Below are 19,031 nucleotides of genomic sequence, written 5' to 3'. Positions count from 1 at the left end.
CTATCCATTGAGCCAAACCAGCTAGGGCCAAAATTTAAGTATTTTAATTCTAAACATTTGGAAACAACTTAAATTGGAAAAGAACAGTCAAACGATGGTATCTCCAAGCAATGTCATATTAAGGACAAGTTAGGCTCATGTTTTAGAAGATGATTTAATTTATTTTTGGAAGTCAGACCTATTATTACATGTGATGCTCAAAGAAGTGAAATGGCTTAAAGCCATAGAGTTAGTAGGAGGTACAAATGGGTATGAACTCACGCTCCAGAGTCCACACGATTAGCCAGACCAGAAAGGCCCGGTGAGCCAAGTAACAAACTTCGGGTGCGAAGTGGGGCCTCTCTGTTCCTTGGTCAGAATCTGGGCAACATCAGGGCTGAAGTGCCTATGCCACATGGCTTTCTGGATGAGGCCCTGGCAGGCAGCAGAAGAGGGGGCAATCTGGGAGCACAGCTTTTGTAGAAGACTATTTATGCTTAAAACAGAATATAGAGTACACACATAGACATGAAGGAAAAAATGTTTACTTCTATGGCCTGGGATCACAAGTAATTTTTATTTTGTTTATACATTTATTTTCTATATTTCCTACAATATGAAACATTATATATAAATAAAATAATTAAAAGTACCCCCAAAAAAGTACCAAATTCACCTAATGTTCTTTGTAGCATTAAAGGCTATGTTCAGCATTAGCCGTATAGACACCAATATACACAAATGGTCATTAAAAACTCAGTCCACAAGTAGCGAGGGACTTGGTATCATGTATTTCCCATTTGCAGTTGCTCACAGTCAAGGGGAGAGGTATGTTAACAAGTCATTCCTGACAGTAAAATGACAGGTCCAAAAACAGAAACACGGGCTCAATATCTGTTCTCCAAAGTGCCCTAAATGAATGAATATGCCTCTGGCTCTCTGTCTTTGCCATCAGCTCTTTGGGAAGTATGGATATACGAGGTATTTTTAACATAAGCCTAAAACAAATCCTAGATGCTTATCTACGTGAGTCAACCATTTATTTAGTCTACTGTAATTCCACCAAGAAAGCAAAACAATAACTTCCTTAAAAGACTATTTGCTTTTGATAAGAAATCGTGTTCCATTAACAGAAAAGTGAAATTAAGATATACGTAGTACAGACTAAGTTCTGTAATACCACAAAGTATGATATAGAAAAAAAAACAACCAAACACAAAAAACACTTTTCACTGAATTGCATCAGCTTGAAAAGTATTTGGATGAAGTGAAATGAACAGTGCACAAATACCTTTAAGATTCATTATTAACTAGTCCCTAAAAGGAGACACCAGCCTTCAACTTTTTTGGTTAAGACCCATATGTAGAGTATAGATTTTTCATCCCAACCTAAGTAAGCACACATATATCCATATGCATAGATAACAAAAGTCTAATGTTTAATTCTTTTTATCATATGTAATACACTGCGATATTTCCTATTCTACTTCATTTTTTAATTAAAAGCATGCTGGGTGTGCCAACTGAATTGATTCTATTGCCTATTAATAAGCCTGCAATTTGGGCAATAGTGCTCTAAAAAAAAACAGAAGTGGAACCATTTCTAGAGACATGATTTCATTACAGTTGTATCCTTGCGCTTCTAATAATCAACTTACAACAGGTCTCAACACATACACAATCATTCATGTGTGGGTGTGAGAAAATTTCTTCCCAGGTCTAAGATCAAGTGAGCTCTTGATGACTACAATCTTTTCAACCACAAAGGGGAGCTTGCAATTATTACAGAGCGCTTTGTCCCCTGGTAAGGCGAACAGCTTTCCCAAGGTAGTCCTAATTTCATTGTCAGCCATACTCTCTCAGGAACTTTGCTCTTCTCCAGTGATCCTTAACTTTATTTTACTTTGTGTGTTGCCTGGAAAGAAATGGAAAACCAGGGGGCAGGCAGGCCTAAGTGGTTGTGTGAAAATAGAGTCAGACAGAAGTTATAGTAATAAAACTTCAATTATTCAACATCTTTAGTTTTCCTGAAAGGAAAATGAATAATACTGTGCTGAAAGAAGTTGTAGTCATAGACTAGAAACACAGGCCAAGTTGTGCAAAACTGTTGAAGATCTCTTTAAACCTTATTCTCGCCACAAAGAGAATAGATGCTAATGATATGACTAATCATCTAATGAAGATAATACTTTTTGCCTCAGCAGACGAAAGACTTTTAAGAGTAAAATAAAAGGAAACGTAAGAGACTTATTGTCAAAAGCCTCTCTGTGTAAGCCCTCAACACAATGTTTCCTATCAGCTAAAAAATGACTTCAAAGAAATCAATGTGAATGTATGAAAATGGAACAAATCATTTTGAGAGGTCCTATCCACAACTCCCTGCATAATGCTTGGTTGTCTCCATCGGTGTGCAAAGACATCAATAATTTTAATGCAAACATATTAAAAAGTACATGCACGCCCAATGGAAGAAATCGCAACACCTAGCGTAATGCTATTCTTTAATGTGCTATAAGCAAAACCAGTTAAAACTCTCAAGTTCTTGGCCACACTCCAGTCTTGTGATTCCGACTGAGATGGTTGTGGGTGTGGGGGAAGAGGGCTTCTAATTTCATAAGTTATTTCATACACCTGGGAGGGGACAGCAACCATGGTTCTCACAATGGGTTCCCGCACAGCCTTGTCCAGTACTGACTTTGCGGCCTTGGGTGAGTCCCTTTACCTCTCCAAGCTTCAACTCATCGTCTGTAATATAGAGACAACTCACAGGTTATCATGACATTCAATGAGATCATGATGATCAAGTATTGAGCATAGAGGCTAGCATATAGTAATAATTCAATATATTTTTATTTTAAAATACTACACATATTAAAGTATCAAGAAATTGCTTTGAATTAGCTGACTTTATCCAAATTTCATCACCAATTGGTTCTGTGAGCTTAAGAAGTTACCCACGTAGTGTGTATCCATAACTGGGTGTAGCAAAGATGAATGAGTCTGTGTGTGAAGTGCCCTAAATTGCCTGAAAGGCGAATCAGAATGGATCCCGAGCTATTTATTGAGAGCCTGCTCATTGCTAAGCCAGCATCTGCTAAAGTGGGCACTGTGAACTCCTAAATCCTGACAGGAGTTGTACAGGAGGTCAAGCCCTCATCTCCAAAAGACAGCTGCAGGTAAGAAAGCTTGAAGAATCCTACCTTTTTCTGTACCACAGGACAGCTCAAAGCCTGGCAGGGCACAGTGACCCTCTCTTAGGGGTTGCAGTTTGCAATATTCCCAGGGGACTCTTTCCTCAATGGGCACCACCCGGGAGTCGTGTTCTGTGGGACACACTGGCCAGTTCCTGGGCTAGTCCCTCAAAAGTGGGACACACAGAGATTCCATGAGGCTTCTGGGATGAAAGATTGTACATGGAGAAGTGTCCTTCGGCCCTTAGACTTCTACGAACAATACTGAAATTGTTCTATATGATTCTGATATTTAAAAAAAAAGACTTTTCATACAGTTGTTATTAATTTACAAGTGTTTGGGGGGCATTGCAACAAATTTGACACATTGGATGACAGAAGTATCATAACTTTACAGACGAAAACAACTTGTTTGTACAGCAAAACAAGTCTTAAGACAGCTGATTTATCTCTGTTGAATAGATGCTAAGCATAAGGAAGTTGAAGAAAAGTGGCTGCTGACCTTTCCTAATAATGCCAGGATGTTGATGCAATGTCCACGCTGCAATTGTGAAGTTGATGATAAATATGGGAGAAATCTTTCCTGTCCCTACAACATGCTATGTTTCCTAATCTTGCTTCCATGTTAAACATGCATATTGCCATTATTCAGATAGTAGAGGCCCAGTGCATGCATTCGTGCACAGGTGGGGTCCCTCGGCCTGGCCGGCGATCCAGGCCTATCAGGGAGCCGGCTGGCCAGGGGGAGGAATCCTGGGAGGTTGGTCGGCCGGCCCCCCAAACAGGGCCTATCAGAGGGCTGGCCGGCAGCGGGGAGGGACCATGGGAGGTTGGCCTGCTGGCTCCCCCATTGGGGCCGATCAGGGGGGAAGGTGCCCGGGAGGTTGGCTGTGGGAGTGCACTGACCACCAGGGGGCAGCTCCTGTGTTGAGTGTCTGCCCCCTGGTGGTCAGTGCGCATCATAGCAACTGGCCAACCTGTCATTCAGGTCGTTGGGTCGTAATGGTCCCTTAGGCTTTTATATATATAGATATGTAACTTAATATTGACTTTTCTCTATAGAGTCAAAAAAATCCAATATGACCAAGTATAAACAAAGTTAATCTGAGTTTTAAAAGTTAAACCTGTAAGCATTTCTCTTTCATACACACATATTGTTTCAGTTTCACAAATACATTTTTCAAAAAAATCAGTAAGAACCAAAAAGTTATTAGAACAGGAAAAAAATTCATGAAACTGTGAAAGGGCTCTTTCTTACTAATCCTTAGCATTTATCCAAGCACTTACTGTAAAAGGTGACTGATACAAAGCATCCTAAAAATTTTACATTATCTTATTTAATTCGGGATGATTGTATTTGATAGATAACATTATTAGTTTCCTTTTTAAAATGATAAAATATTTCACATAGATCTGTATATATACACACATACATAACACACCTATATTCATAAGATATACATATCTCAAACATCCAAGTATATACTAGTATATATATATATCCCACAGCTTATAAGATAGGACATTTCCAATAAAAACAATTGAAGCCCAAACTTTCTTCATCACATGACCCTCCTGTTTTCTGAGTTGTATGTGTGAAGAAGTTGAGGCTCTGAAAAGCTGAGTGACTCAGCCCCGGTGAATGAGCTGGCATCTGACCCCAGCCTGTCTGACTCCGTCCATGAACTCTGTCACCATGCTCTAAGGCTGCCACTGTCAGAGTCATCCTTCTTAGAGGTGAGGAAATTGAGGCAGAGATTTAAGACATTGCCTGAGTTCACACAACTACTGAAAAGCCCAACTGGTATTAAAACCCACATTACATTTATTTATTTATAGTCCTACTCTTTTTTTAACATGAGGAAAGTAGCCATGTTTAATTTAGTTTCTTATAAAATTTATGATTATGAGAAATTTCATCTCCCTCTTTTTAATTATTTAAGTAAGCACTCTTTACTAGACTATTAAGGGAATAGTCTAATGAGAAGTGCCTATTGTACCTCTTGCAAGGGTTGTTCACTTTGCTTAGCATCAATGTGGCTCCTAAAAAGTGCTCCATAAATGAAGGTTTCAGTGGATTAAAATGCTGCTTCTCAAATTTCCGTGGGCATGCCAGTCACCTGGGGATCTTGTTAATATGCAGAGCCTGGAAATGTCCAAAGCTCTTGGTAATGACTGTTCTGTTGGTCCCTGTGAGATATACTCTGAGTCGCAAGAGACTAAAAGAACCCTCATTTTTTATTGAGATCTTGCAGTGAATCTCTTTCAAAATGAAAGTTCCTTGAGATATCATTTTATTTTAATGTCTATTCCTAAAACTGGAACATATCTATATATTTTCAATTCTCTAACACTTATTTTCACATTAGATTTCATTTATAAGACTAGGACAGGCAATATGTTTCAGAATCTATATGTAGGGTGTAATTTCTGACACCTGGACAAAAGTGTCAAGTTAGAAATTATTTGAGCATATGGTGGAAAACACAAAGAAATAGGATGAGAAGGTTTGTGAACATACATGTATGCACCATATATAAGGAAAAAGCAATCAGTGTTTATTGACCAGAAAATAGCAAATCTCTGTTGGGAGAGAGATGGTAGTTTATCATACATGCAATGAAGCATGAAATGTAATCTGAGAGAGAAAAAACAGACCTTATAAAACTCATACCACATTCCACAGTCCTGAAAACTGTACTACTTTTGCACATTCTGCATTCTGCATTGCTGAATTTATCACAGTCCTATAAGAACACATGGTTAGCTACTAACTGGAATTTGAAAAAGGCTTAATATTTCAGTGGCAAATGTGATCATTTATAAGAGAAATCAAAGACTGTTAATTTAAAACTTTACTGCATGAATTATGTTCCTCCAAGACTTTTCTTTAACTTGATCTCTCCTGGAATGAACTTCCCTTGAAGATGAAGAGCAGGAGACCATCCCTAAGGCATTTAGAATTAGAGAACACCCACCTGCATCCATCCCACTTGGATGTGCAATGTGAATGTGACTGGGGTAAGTGATTGAATCTCTCTAAATCCCAGTTCCCTCAATAGCTCTCAAAATTGTTGGGATTAAATCAGATGAAAAAAAGAAAAACAACCACTTGATAAATCAAAATATATATACAGATAGATTCTTAAATTGTTATTTACATACAAAACTCTGATTGGACATGTAACAATGATCAAAGGATGTTTAAACCATCGCATGAAATGTTGATGGAGAAGAGTAGTTTACTAGGAGATTATTATCCCACAGATGACTTGTGGGAGAGAAGGGCAAGCTGTTACTTCCTGCCTGAAGTCACAGATCATTTTTAGCATCATTAAAAGTGGGTCAATAATAATCCAATCTAATGAAAGAGTAATATGCAAATTAACGATCACTCCGCTACACCCACAAGCCATGCCCACCAGCCAATCAGGAGCAAGTATGAAAATTAACCCAACCAAGATGGCTGCGCCACGGAGTGAGCAGGAGGCTTGGGTTTCCCTGGCAATGGAGGAAGCCAAGCTTTCCACACACCCTGGCTGGCCCAGGCCTCCACTCAAGGCTACAAAGTTTCAATTATAGAAGATAAATAAATCCCAACAAAAATGGTGTCAGCCACGGAGCTGGAGAGAGCAGGAGGCTTGAGTTGCCCCCGGCAATGGAGGAAGCCAAGCTTCCACAGCCCTGGCCTGCCTTGGCCTCCGCTCAAGGCTACAAAGTTTCAATTATAGAAGATAAATAAATCCCAGATACCAGGGCCTCCGCTTGGGTCGCCGGGGGGGGGCGTGGCCGGCCTGCAAATCACAGGCCCCTTGCCCAGGCTGCCCCACGCCTCAAGGGAACCCCCACCCTGATCCAGGACACCCTTCAGGGCAAACCAGCTGGCCCCCAACCGTGCATCAGGCCTCTATCCTATCTAATAAAATAGTAATATGCAAATTGACCATCACTCCAACACACAAGATGGCTGTCTGCATGTGGTCAAAGATGGCTCTACCCATGTGGACACAAGATGGCCACCACAAGATGGCCAGCAGGGGAGGGCAGTTGGGAGGGACCAGGCCTGCAAGGGAGGGCAGTTGTAGGCGATCAGGCCAGCAGGGGACGGCAGTTGGGAGGGACTAGGCCTGCAAGGGAGGCCAGTTGGGGGTGATCAAGCCTGCAGGGGAGAGCAATTAGGGGTGACCAGGCTGGCAGAGGAGGGAAGTTGGGGGCGACAGGGCCTGCAGGGAAGGGCAGTTGGGGGGACCCAGGCCTGCAGGGGAGGGCAGTTGGGGGCAAACAGGCTGGCAGGGGAGCAGTTAGGCATCAATCAGGTTGGCAGGGGAGTGGTTAGGGGGTGATCAGGCTGGCAGGCAGAAGCGGTTAGGGGCAATAAGGAAGGAAGGCAGACAGGCGAGCAGTTGGGAGCCTAAACGGGCAGTCAGACATCCCTCGAGGGGTCCCAGATTGGAGAGGGTGCAGGCTGGGCTGAGGGGCACACACGCCCGTGCACGAATTTCATGCACCAGGCCTCTGTTAATAATAATAATAATAATAATAATAATAATAATAATAATAATAAATGCATCTTTTGATATAATTAGCAGTACATGGCACTAAAAATACATAGCCTGACTCGAATCAAATCTTTTGGTCTAACTTCAGGTTTACACAGAAATACAGGGAACAGCACACCAAGTAAAAGACAACACTCAGAAGCAGTCAGTCCAATTAGGACGTGAGCTGTGTCACAGGACAACTGAGCCTGATTTTCTTGCAGGAAAATAAAGCGTTTGTAGGTCAGGGGCAGTGGTAGATTAAAAGCAACTTAAGAGCCATAAAAACTAACTGCAATGTGTGGGCCTTGTTTGGATCCCTGTTTATACAAAGCGGTGGTCAAAAGGCATGTTTAGGTTAATGGGAAATGTGGATATGACTTGAGTATCAGATAATGTGAAGACATTACTATCAGTATTTTTAGGTGTATTCGTGGCATTGTGGTTATGTAAGAAAATATTGAGAGATGCAAATGAAATACTTAGGGAAGAAATGCCATGATGTCTTCAATATATTTTAAATACCTCCAAAGAAAAACAGTGTGTCTGTTAAGATATTTACTAGAGCACAGTTACAGTCTGTAGTGTGTAGTAAAGAGGATGAAAAAGGGCAAAAGAAGAAAGCAGACAAAGAAGAAAGAAAAAAGTGTTTCCTACCTATAAGGCAAGAGGGTCTCAAAAGACTTTCAGACCCTTGTGAGCTAGGAGGACAGCAGGTTCAGAGCATTTCTCTGTCTTTTATTTTATTCTCTTGGCAAAACAGGGACTTCCTGGGTTGGGGGGAAGAAAGAGGAGGAGGAAGAGGTGGAGGAGGAGGAGGAGGAAGGAAGGAAGGGAGGAAGAAAGGGATAGAGGGAGGGAGGGAGAGAGGAAGGGGAGGAGGAGGGGGAAAAAGGCAATTCTTGCTCCATGTAATTCCCCAAATAAGCAATCTCCATTCTAAATTCCTGGCCTGGGAGAAGGAGCAATTCAATAAACAGATCTCATGTTCCAGTGGTCCCATGGGCTAGTAAGTCTCAAAAGTGCCCTCCTTTGGGCTGAAATCAATCACATTGTAATCTCAGGTGAACTTGCTTTTGTGAATTGCAATAGAAAGGCTGAATTAAATCCATTCAGCCATTTAAAAATTAATTAACAATCCAAAGAGTTGTTTACCTATTTTCCCTGTAGGAAACTTAATGCACCGGTAATTCAAATGTAAGCGGATTTCACAAGTTTTAATATTCACCTTGTTCTCTGTCAGAAATAAGAGTGAAATAAAGTTTTGTTTTCCTTTTTTCAAGAATAGCGTGCCCCATAAATATCATTTACCTCCGACCTTTAGGCACAGCCACTAAACACACTCAATCATGAAACGGAGCCAGATGCCACTGTTTCCAAGCGCTTTAATTTTGTGATGAAAGAAAAGAAAAACTGTTCGTTCCCTTCCAGTAAAATGCAAACATGTTGAACGTTGAATAAAAAGGCTACAAATAGTGCTTGTAATTTGAGTTGGAAAATGCTGAGTATAAAAACAAATGCGGTTCTCGGTAAAGATAAACTCCAGTCTAACCAAGGACAAGTTGACCCCATTAAATATAAATTAAGAATCTCATCCAAGAAGGAACAAGAAATACACATTACCTTCCTAATACTTAGTGCATTTAAAGTTAAACTTAATACTTTCTCAAAAAAAATAAATAAATACAGACAAGCAAATTACTTCTGACTTCATAAGCAAAGAAGTGTTATTTGAATCATACAAAAGACACAAATCTTGAGAAGATTCACGGCTGAATGGCCAAAACAAAAGTCCTACTTTTACACTGGATATTCCTCAGTCACAATAAATTACTTGAAAGTGGGTTCTTGGTTTATCTGAAGGCTAACTGTTAAAATAAATATAAACTTGGAAATTTTCCCCAATAGTATGGTGAAAAGCTTTTAATAAAATGTTAATAAAAGCATGCAGACTTTACATAGTAGAGTATGCAGGTATTAGTCTTATTGTTGTATTTATACCTTACACATACTTACATATATAACTTGTCTACCTAATATTTAATAAAAACAAATAGTAGACATACATATAACTTGTCTACCTAATATTTAATAAAAACAAATAGTATGTGTGTGTGCTATATTTATTTGTTGTGGAGATATATATTTGTGTGTGTGCACGCGCACACCAAAAAAACATGTCCTTAGTGATTCTCAGTATAATATCTTTTTTGCAGGATTATGATCTATTGGGATAATATCATTTGTCAATACCCTGCTTGTTCCACAACTGCTCTGCCTTGTAAGCATTGGGAAGATCTTTGGGAAAGCAGACAGGAAAGAAATCTCCATCCTCAAAGAAATTTATTTGTGTGTGTATGTTTTTTTAAAGAGCTCCAGTGTAGCTTTATTAAAAGGGAGAGATGGGGTAACATGGAGCCAATTAGCTTTTACCTTGTTTCAATGTTCTTTTCAGCTTTTCCTATAAACACACACACACACACACACACACACACACACACACACACACACAAATCTACCTAACCTAAAATTACCATATATGAGACACAGGCTTTCTGCAAACATAGGGTATACTTTCACACAGCATGTAGCTCCCAAGGAGACCGTTCATAAAAACTAGATTAATAGATTTTGTAAGCATTAGGAAGATAGAAATGGCAGGAAGTAGTCAAGGTTCACAGGACAATAAGGCTTAATATAGTGCTAATGTCACAAAGGTCCAAACACTGTCCTCAAATGATCTTCAAGGTAAAACAGGCCCCTGATGGCCTCAATGTATAAGCATCTGATGTTAGGGGATCACTGACCCACCTGGTCTGACTCAGTCTACCACCTGCTCCTCTCTTCTTAAGACTGCCAGCACCTACCTCAGGGCAGCTTTCGGGTGTTGCCTGTAAAAGAGGCTCAGAGATTCCCAACCCTTATCAGAGATGAATTTAGGTATTTTCTTGAAAACATGTGCATTGTTTCCTAAGACATCACCATAGTCATGTATGCAATTTCTCTGCAAACAGCTTAGTGAATGTCACCTTTCACCGCATTCTCTGAAACCTCAACCACAGCATTCATGTGCTAATGCAGGAAAGAGTTATCTGGAGCCTGTTATCTACCAGGCACTGTACCAGGTACTGGGGGTGACTTACTAGTAAAAAAAACCCTCCATTTTGTCTCTGTCTCATGGATCTTCTAGACTCTCTCTCATTCCACTCCCCACCCCCCACCCCCAAAATAAAACTTCTTCAACTCCAACTGAAAGGCCAGGCTGGCAGTTGGTTCCAGATTCATACTAGAGCTCACGGTTAAAATTTATTTCCACATCGGGTTAGAAACCACCATTTCATCTGCATCAGTTCAAACTCTCCCACCCCCTCACCCCCAAGGCAAACAGCTATTTTGTTATATACACAAGGCCGAGAATGACCATCTGGAAGATGACATCAACGTGACTTTTCAGTTGCAAACACGCAAAATTACTTCTAGTCTAATGGGGGAGGGGGGGGGAGCAACCTGAAAGCTTGACAATATTTTCCTTCCATCCTCAATGCCAGACTTCGAATACAGCAGAATGAATTCCTCTATTTTAAGTCCTTATTTTCAGACTTTTTATTTACAAACAACAGTTGGACGAGACGTATTTTATTTCGGGTTTTGATTCTCAACTAGAGTCAGCCCGAAGTCTTCAACCACAGGGCAGCAACTGTGTTTTCCCTGCCTTCTCACCCCATCCTCACGGAGCACCTACCTATCCACTACTGAACACTCATCCAGAGGGAGTATAGTGAGCCGCCTGTGGCTCTGCAGCACTAAAACGTAGCTGGGCTTGAATACGGGTTCCACCAAGCACTGCCTGAGTGACAAGGCAAGTGGCTTAATAGTCTATAAGCCTCAGTTTCCACTATTGAACACTCATCCCTGTTGGGTGACCATCATGTGCTGGCCACTGTTCAAACTCCACAGCTCTTCACGGACCTTGTATTCTTGTAAGGGAAATACAAACAACTGAAACAGAAATATCAATGCTACACTCTGTTGGAAAAGGATAAATGCTCTAGAGAAAACTGAAAGCAGGAAAGGGAATATGGAGTTCTGGGGATGGCAGGTGGGTGGTGAGGGATATCCTCCCCAAGGAGGCAACACCTGAGCAAAGACTGAAGGAGGAAAGAGCTGTCTGGATATTTGGGGCAAGACGGTTCCAGGCAGAGCGAGCAGCACATGCAAAGGCTCTGAGGTAGAAGGGTGCCTGATACCTCTGAGGAACAGCAAGAAAGCTGGTATGACTGGAAGTATGAGTAAGTGTGCTGGAGAATGAGGTCCAAGAGGCAGTGAGGGAGGCAGAAAAAAGGGGCCCCAGCAGTCCTGGATTGGGATCGGGCCTAAACGGGCAGTCGGACATCCCTCAAGGGGTCCCAGATTGGAGAGGGTGCAGGCGGGGCTGAAGGACACTGCCCACCCACCCACCCCTGTGCACGAATTTCGTGCACCGGGCCTCTAGTAGTAATAATAAACGGCAGTGAAAAGTAAGACAGTTGGCATTTACTATGTACTAACTGCAAGTCTAGGTGGATGATGTGTATTATCCCCTTAAAAATGCAAAACAATAGGTTACTTTAATATGTACAGAGTTGACTTCATGCTAGAATACACATAGCAGAGAGTCCAAAACTCTATAGAAAATATCTCCCTGAAAAAGTTTTTTTTTTCTGCCTTAACATGATTAAAACCTTTGCTAAATGCTGCAATTAATTTAACTTCCTCATGCATCTTAAAAATAAAAAACACAATTCCTTATAAATGTCAGATGTATTGCTCTTTTCCATGTTATGTTTTTTTTTATATGATTTTCGAATCTGTGTCATTACCACGCGGTTAAAGCGTTCACTTGATGCAATGAAAAGTTGATAGCTTGGGACCCTATTCGGAGTCCAAATCGGGCTTGAACAAACATCCTTTGATTTGTTTAATGAATCCTTTAACATAAAGTCTTCCTTTTCTGAAATATCTGGTATAATTCAATGTTCGAGTGACACACATCTCATCTCCTAGAGCCAGAAGATACGGTAATGTTGTTCTCTGGCCCGCTCCTTCTTTCTGCGGTGCTTTCACTTACAAGGCATCCTTGCCTGTAGAAATAGGCATGCCGAGAGAGCCGGGCTTGCTAAACAACATTAATTAGTGTAAGCATCAGACGTGCCCTCATAAAGAACTTGAGGAGGCATTTCATTACTCAGTTTCCACTAATTAGAAAGTAATTTGAAAATATCTCCCAAACACAACAAGATCGTTCGGCTCAACCCAAGAAACATTTATTGAGCACCTTTGTCGGATGCTAGGAAGGTAAAGACAATGCTGGCTGCTCCCCTCAGGAATTTATAGTCTACACGGCCGATGGGATCTCAGACCTTGGAGATGAAGGAAAGTCTGGGCAAGTAAGTGCACACAATGACACAGAAGGTGCCAGAATAAGCGTGTGCTTACTTTTAAAGAAGCCACTCACCAAAAACACAGCAGGTATCGGCTGCCCCATGTCTAGCCAAATATAAAGGAGTGATGACTTAGGGACAGACTTTCTGATATTCCAGTAGTAAACTGTCTCTGACACAGATGGTAGCACTTTGCCATAACCCTAACATTATGAAGTTGTCTCTACCATCTCAAAGCCGATTTGAATCAGAATTACCTGGGGGAACTCATTAAAAGCAGCCATTCCCAGGCCCCACCCACTGGAAATTCTGATGCACAGTGTGGTACTGGGGCCTTTATAGAGCCTGGGGAGACAGTGGGGGATCTGGCAGGTTGGGGAGGCAAGAAGCACCAGACTAAGCTGACTCCGAGAACAATGACGGTAGAATGTAATAAAGGGTGTCTTCTTGCCAAAAAACAGACGGTTCTGCTAAGCCTGCCCTTTGATCTTCTAAACGCTGAGAGCACTCCTATCACTTAGGACAACATCCAGCTGCATAGCCAGCAACATATCTCAAGACCTAAAATGGGTGTGCATGTTTCAATTTATGGAAACTTGAAAAATAAGTGACGGTGGGCCAATTAGAAAAATCACAAGTGAAAAGAAATATGCAAAAAATCACTGACAATGGTAACAGAACCTGAGTTCTTAGATTTTTAAAAAATTTTTAAAAATATATTATTATTGATTTCAGAGAGGAAAGGAGAGGGAGAGAGAGAGAGAGAAACATCAATGATGAGAGAGAATCATTGATCGGCTGCCTCCTGCACGCCCCCTACTGGGGATCGAGCCCGCAACCCAGGCATGTGCCCTTGACCGGAATGGAACCTGGGACCCTTCAGTCCACAGGCCCAGGCTCTATCCACTGAGCCAAACCAGCTAGGGCAGATTTATTTATTTATTTATTTGAGTAAATGCCCCCAATCTAAGTTTTACTTTCTTTGTCATTGAACACCTACACCTTCACTGGGTCTGTCAGCATCCTACATATATAGGATGTTTCACTGAAAATCAAATGACAATATCTTCTTCCACCGGTAACCGCAGTAGACTCAAACTTAATGCTGAGCAATCACACTTGCCATCAGAGAACTGCTCTACAAAGTACCCAGTTAACAGCCCAGCCTGGAGGGCCCTCTAACACCTGAAACTTCATTAGGAAAGATGGGTGACAGTTCGGGCCAGATGAGGACAGGGACGCATGGTTGGGCGGATTCACAAACGTGCAGTATTAAACGTGCATCTTCAAATAGGAGCCTGAGAAACATTTTTTCATGCTTAAAACACCCATGATCAAAATCCCATATAGGTATTAACATTTTACGATATGCCTAGCATTCTGCTATCGTGGCAAGACAGATCTCATCTAAACTTTAATCTTTAAAAAAAAAAAAAGTATATAACCAACCTTAGTAACCACTACCAACATCTTGAGTATCCATGTTTCAGACGGGGAATGGATACACGGTTCAGTGGTGCGGGAGGCGGGGGATGCAATCTTGGGTTAAGTTTTGATTCTTTTCTCATTTGAAAACATGGGGTGGGGAGGCTGTCAAAATATTCTGGACGAATTCGGTGCTATTAAATAACCGCCGTTACGTAGGGCAGAAGTGTGTGTGTGTGTGTGTGGGGGGGGGGGGGGTGACCAAGAACTAAAAAACTCCCCAATAAGTCGCTCCTTGCTATCAATAAAGAGCTAATTCACAAGGATTTGCCTAGACTGGTAAACGGTTTACTGCTTTGACCTGGTGGAGATGCAGGGGTAAATTCGGTTGTGGGTTCATTAGGTCCAACTGGAAGCCAGTAACCAGGTGCTGAGATAGACGAGCCCGGTCGGGAATGGACTCGCTCTGACACCCAAGGAGCCAACCCCCCTGAATCTACCTGGGGCGCAGGCGGCACACCGGTAAGGCGCGGCGCGGCGCGGTCGGGCCAACATTTCCCGACTTTTCCCTAAAACCACACACGGACCCGCCGGGGTTCCAGCCGCCGGGGTTCCAGCCGCAGAGGGAGAGGCGGCGGGGAGGGCCTGGCCGCCCCACGGCTGGGCGAGCAGCTCGGTCCAAAGGACGCAGAAGAGAAGCGTCCCCGCTGCGGACTCCTCCCCAAGGCGGCCTGGGTCGCCGCTCCCGACCCCCGGGCCCTGTCACCTCTCCCCGGGCCAGGGGGTCGGGAAGTCCGGGGACTGCGCGGGGCCGGGAAGAGGGAACATGGGGAAGCGCCAAGTTGCTTCTCTCGGTTGAGGGGCAGGGAGGACCTGGGTGCGCAGCGATCGGAAAGCAGTCACTGATTTTTCACTCGAGCTGCCATCGGCCAGATGGAGCAGGACTCCGCGGGGTGCAGGCGGGGACCCCGACTTCCTCCCGCGCTCGGCCCCTCCAGGCCCAGCCCGCCGCCCGCCGCCCGCCTTTACCCCAAGCCGAACGCGCTCCACTCACCCGGCCCGTCCGCCTGCAGCCGGAGCGGGGCGGAGACCACGAGCAGCAGGGCCAGGAGGCCGTGCCCGGCAGCCCCCGCCTGCGCGCAGCCGCCGCGGGCACCGGCCACCATGGCCCCGCCGGGCGCCAGCTTGGCAGGCTCGGCCTCCCCTCGGCGGGCGCAGCGCCGCCGCTGCCCGGGCCGCGCCGCCTCCTCCGCGGCTGTGCGCGGCGCCGGGACTGGGCGAGCGGCGGCCCGGCACCGAATCCCATTGGGGCGGCCCGGGCCGGCCGCCGGGGGCGTCTCCCGCCCCGCCCCGCCCGGCCCGGCCCGGCCCCCGAAGGAGGAAGTGGCGCTCCCGGCGGCGGCGGCCTGCGCGGCTGGAGGCGTGCCCCGAGCTCCCGGCTTTCCCACCCCCTTTCCCGCCGCTCCGCCTCCCCCGAAGCCGGGGAACCTGGGCGCGCGGAGCACACCTGGTGGCGAGACCTGCCCGAGCCGCGCTGGGTCCGCGCCCTCCCCAAAGGGCCTGGGCGCGCTGTGGGCGCTCCAGAAAGGGGTGGGCATGTCCCAGAGGCACTAGAGACATTGTGATGATAGGATGATGATGATGACAAGACCCGATCCAAGTCCCTCCATCCATTCATTCTTTCATTCATTCATTCAGTCATCCATCCATTCATTCATTCTTTCATTCATTCAGTCATCCATTCATTCATTCAGTCAGTCAGTCATCCATTCATTCATTCATTCATTCATTCAGTCAGTCAGTCATCCATCCATTCATTCATTCATTCATTCAGTCATCCATCCATTCATTCATTAATTCAGTCATCCATTCAAGTGACGATCCAGCGGTGCAATTTGCAATCGGTGACGTGGAGAGTGCTAATGATGCACATTCCGGGAAATCTAATTAGAGGGCGGTCGAGGAGAGACTGGGGGGGGGGGGGGGGGGGCGGAAGGGGGAGGGCGGTGGGCAGGAATCCGCCTGGAAAGGCATCACTGAAAAAGTATCATCCAGCCTGGACGGCGTGGCTCAGTGGTTGAGCGTCGATTTCTGAACCAGAAGTTCACGGTTCGATTCCCGGTCAGGGCACCTGCCCGGGTTGCGGGCTTGATCCCCAGTGTGGGGCGTGCAGGAGGCAGCGGATCCAAGATTCTCCTCTCATCACTGATGTTTCTCTCTCTCCTTCTCCCTTCCTCTCTGAAATCAATAAAAACAAATATTTTTTTTAATTGACATCTAAACTGAGACTCCAAGTGTGAGTGGGACTTGGGAAAGCAGGAGGCGCGGGGGACAGAAGAGCAGACACACTGTGTCAAGGAGCTGAGGGAGGAAAGGGCCAACAAGGTGGCTGCAGCGCGGCCAACAGGTGGGCGCAGGGCCAGGAGCACAGAGCATGCGCCAGGATGGAGGGTGCTGAACTTCATCCACAGAGCAGCGAGCAGCCAAGGAAGGTTCAGACTGAGGAGGGAGAGCATCTGAGTCTCTGGGCGGGAGAGTAGAGAAGGGCTTGGGGGAGAGCAAGTTAAAAGAGCGGAGATTACAAGGTTATTGAATGAGGAAGTGGCAGTGGGAATGAACAAGGAGAGATTGATAAGTATTTCAAAGACTCTCTGATGTCTCCAGCATGCTTCCAGTCCTCCCGCGCTTTCTCTGCTTCCTACCTACCAGCACCTTCTCTGGGCTAACACGCAGCCAAGGCTACACCTGCAGGTAGTATTGATGCAGGGAGACACAGCAGTCCTTCCCAGGTCCAATTCTGGCCCGTCATGTGCTCTTTGGATACCTAACAGATTCCTTTCATGCATTCCTCTCTCTCTCTCTCTCTCTCTCTCTCTCTCTCTCTCTCTCTCTCTATTTTTTAACTAAATAAAATAAAAATGCTATTGAATCTCAGATGAGGTTGCCTTCGGGGCTTTGCTTTCTCAAAAGCAGCAAAATTTAGAGGAAAGAACTTGGGCTTTAGAAATGAGGCTTTTAAAAATATATACTTAAATATTTTATTGATTTCAGAGAGGAAGGGAGAGAGGGATAGAAATAGAAATGAGGCTTATCCACGTCTGCTTCCTGGATCGGCCACCTTCTTTAGAGAGATACTCAATAAGTAGTAGGTTTATCATATTCACATTGAAAGGAGATTCACACCCATGAAAATATTGAATGTTCTTGCAAACAAAACGTAAAAAGATATATTGAAGCACTTCCTAACTCAGCTCTCCCTGTTTCCCCCCCTCTCTTTATTCTTCCTAAGACGGTGAGTTTGGGCAGCTGTGCTGGCTCTGGCAGGTGTGGCTCCGGGAGCTGTGCATGAGGAAAGACAATGGGAGCATTGATTCCCAGTGAGGAATTCACAGGGCCAGGCAGGTGGGCTCTGAGGGCTGACCTTTTCCATCTCAAGTAATACCTTGATACGAATGAAGTCATCTCTTCTATACCAGAATCCTGAGCCAGCACAGGGGAGGAATTTAGGATCTGGTAACAATGAGAAAACAAAAAGGCCAGCTGGATCCTAGAGCTTTTATTATGTCATTTCTTCCTTGAAAAATAAAAGAATATCTCTAGTTAATAGCATTCATTCATTCATCCATTCATTCAGTCATCCATTCATCCCTAGTTAATAGCATAGTAAAAGAAAAATATGAAAATATGACAGGTTAACAATCATATTTTTGTATGTAATAAATAAATATTGAAATTGATATACTGTACTTCAACCACATAGATTTTTATGTTGAGCATGTATACCTGTTTTATTTTTGAGATTTTATTTTGACTTTTTCTGTTATAACACATTATGAGATCTCATAACATAACATTAAGAAATTACATAATTTCTCATGAAGGAAAATTAGAATTGTCAGGATTCATCCACAACACCTCACATACTAAGAGTCAAGAACTGCTTATCACATGGAACATCTGTCTGGAAGGCCACTCCTGGGCTGTTTCATATTTTAGCCCCTCCCCTCGCTTATCATCCAGTCTTTCTTATTTTGCATATCTTACTGCAATTTATGTTTATATTTTCTAGCTCACCCATAAAAAAAAAAACCAGAAAAAAAATAGAAAACAGCTGGTCAAGGCTACCTTGTTTTATATATAAAATATATATTCTGTATTGCTTAGGTAAGATAGAATTTAAAAAGAACTTCAAGCCTAGTATTATTCTATAGTAGTTAGAAAGCTTTAGATTGTGCTTCAATTTGGCAACCTAATCAATTTTATCTTTATCGTTTAGTAACACTGATTGTGGCTCTATGAAGAAGACCAAATGAGATATAAATTTGAATCCCTTATAGGTGTCTGCTTCCTGAATACTCTTCCTTTCCCAGTTCAACTCATGAGTATATTTTATGTTTTCTGGTTAATCCTCACCCGAGGATATTTTCCCATTGATTTTTAGAGAACGTGAAAGGGAAGGGGAGAGACAGAAACATTGA

The 19,031-nt window shown here is 43.6% G+C and overlaps 1 protein-coding gene across 2 annotated transcripts in view; it reads right to left on the bottom strand.

Moving 5' to 3' along the window:
- The window catches only part of DCBLD1 (discoidin, CUB and LCCL domain containing 1), a 57,176-nt gene extending 41,304 nt beyond the window's left edge, over positions 1-15,872 (bottom strand). Inside the window, exon 1 of one of the 2 annotated variants that reach the window (XR_013813960.1) lies at positions 15,608-15,843. Coding sequence is in view for 1 of the 2 variants with exons in the window: in XM_079780237.1 (XP_079636363.1) it covers positions 15,608-15,719 (112 nt within the window). In the remaining variant the exon portion in view is untranslated. Of the gene's footprint in view, positions 1-15,607 lie in introns of both variants that reach the window. The other variant, XM_079780237.1, reaches the window with a different exon arrangement.
- Between the last annotated feature and the right edge of the window lie 3,159 nt (positions 15,873-19,031).

This window comes from Cnephaeus nilssonii (assembly GCF_951640355.1).
Source record: "Cnephaeus nilssonii genome assembly, chromosome: 9".
In the NCBI taxonomy this organism is placed as follows: Eukaryota; Metazoa; Chordata; class Mammalia; order Chiroptera; family Vespertilionidae; genus Cnephaeus; species Cnephaeus nilssonii.
The sequence above is the reverse complement of the archived record's forward strand: the minus strand, read 5'-3'. Positions and strand labels throughout refer to the sequence as shown.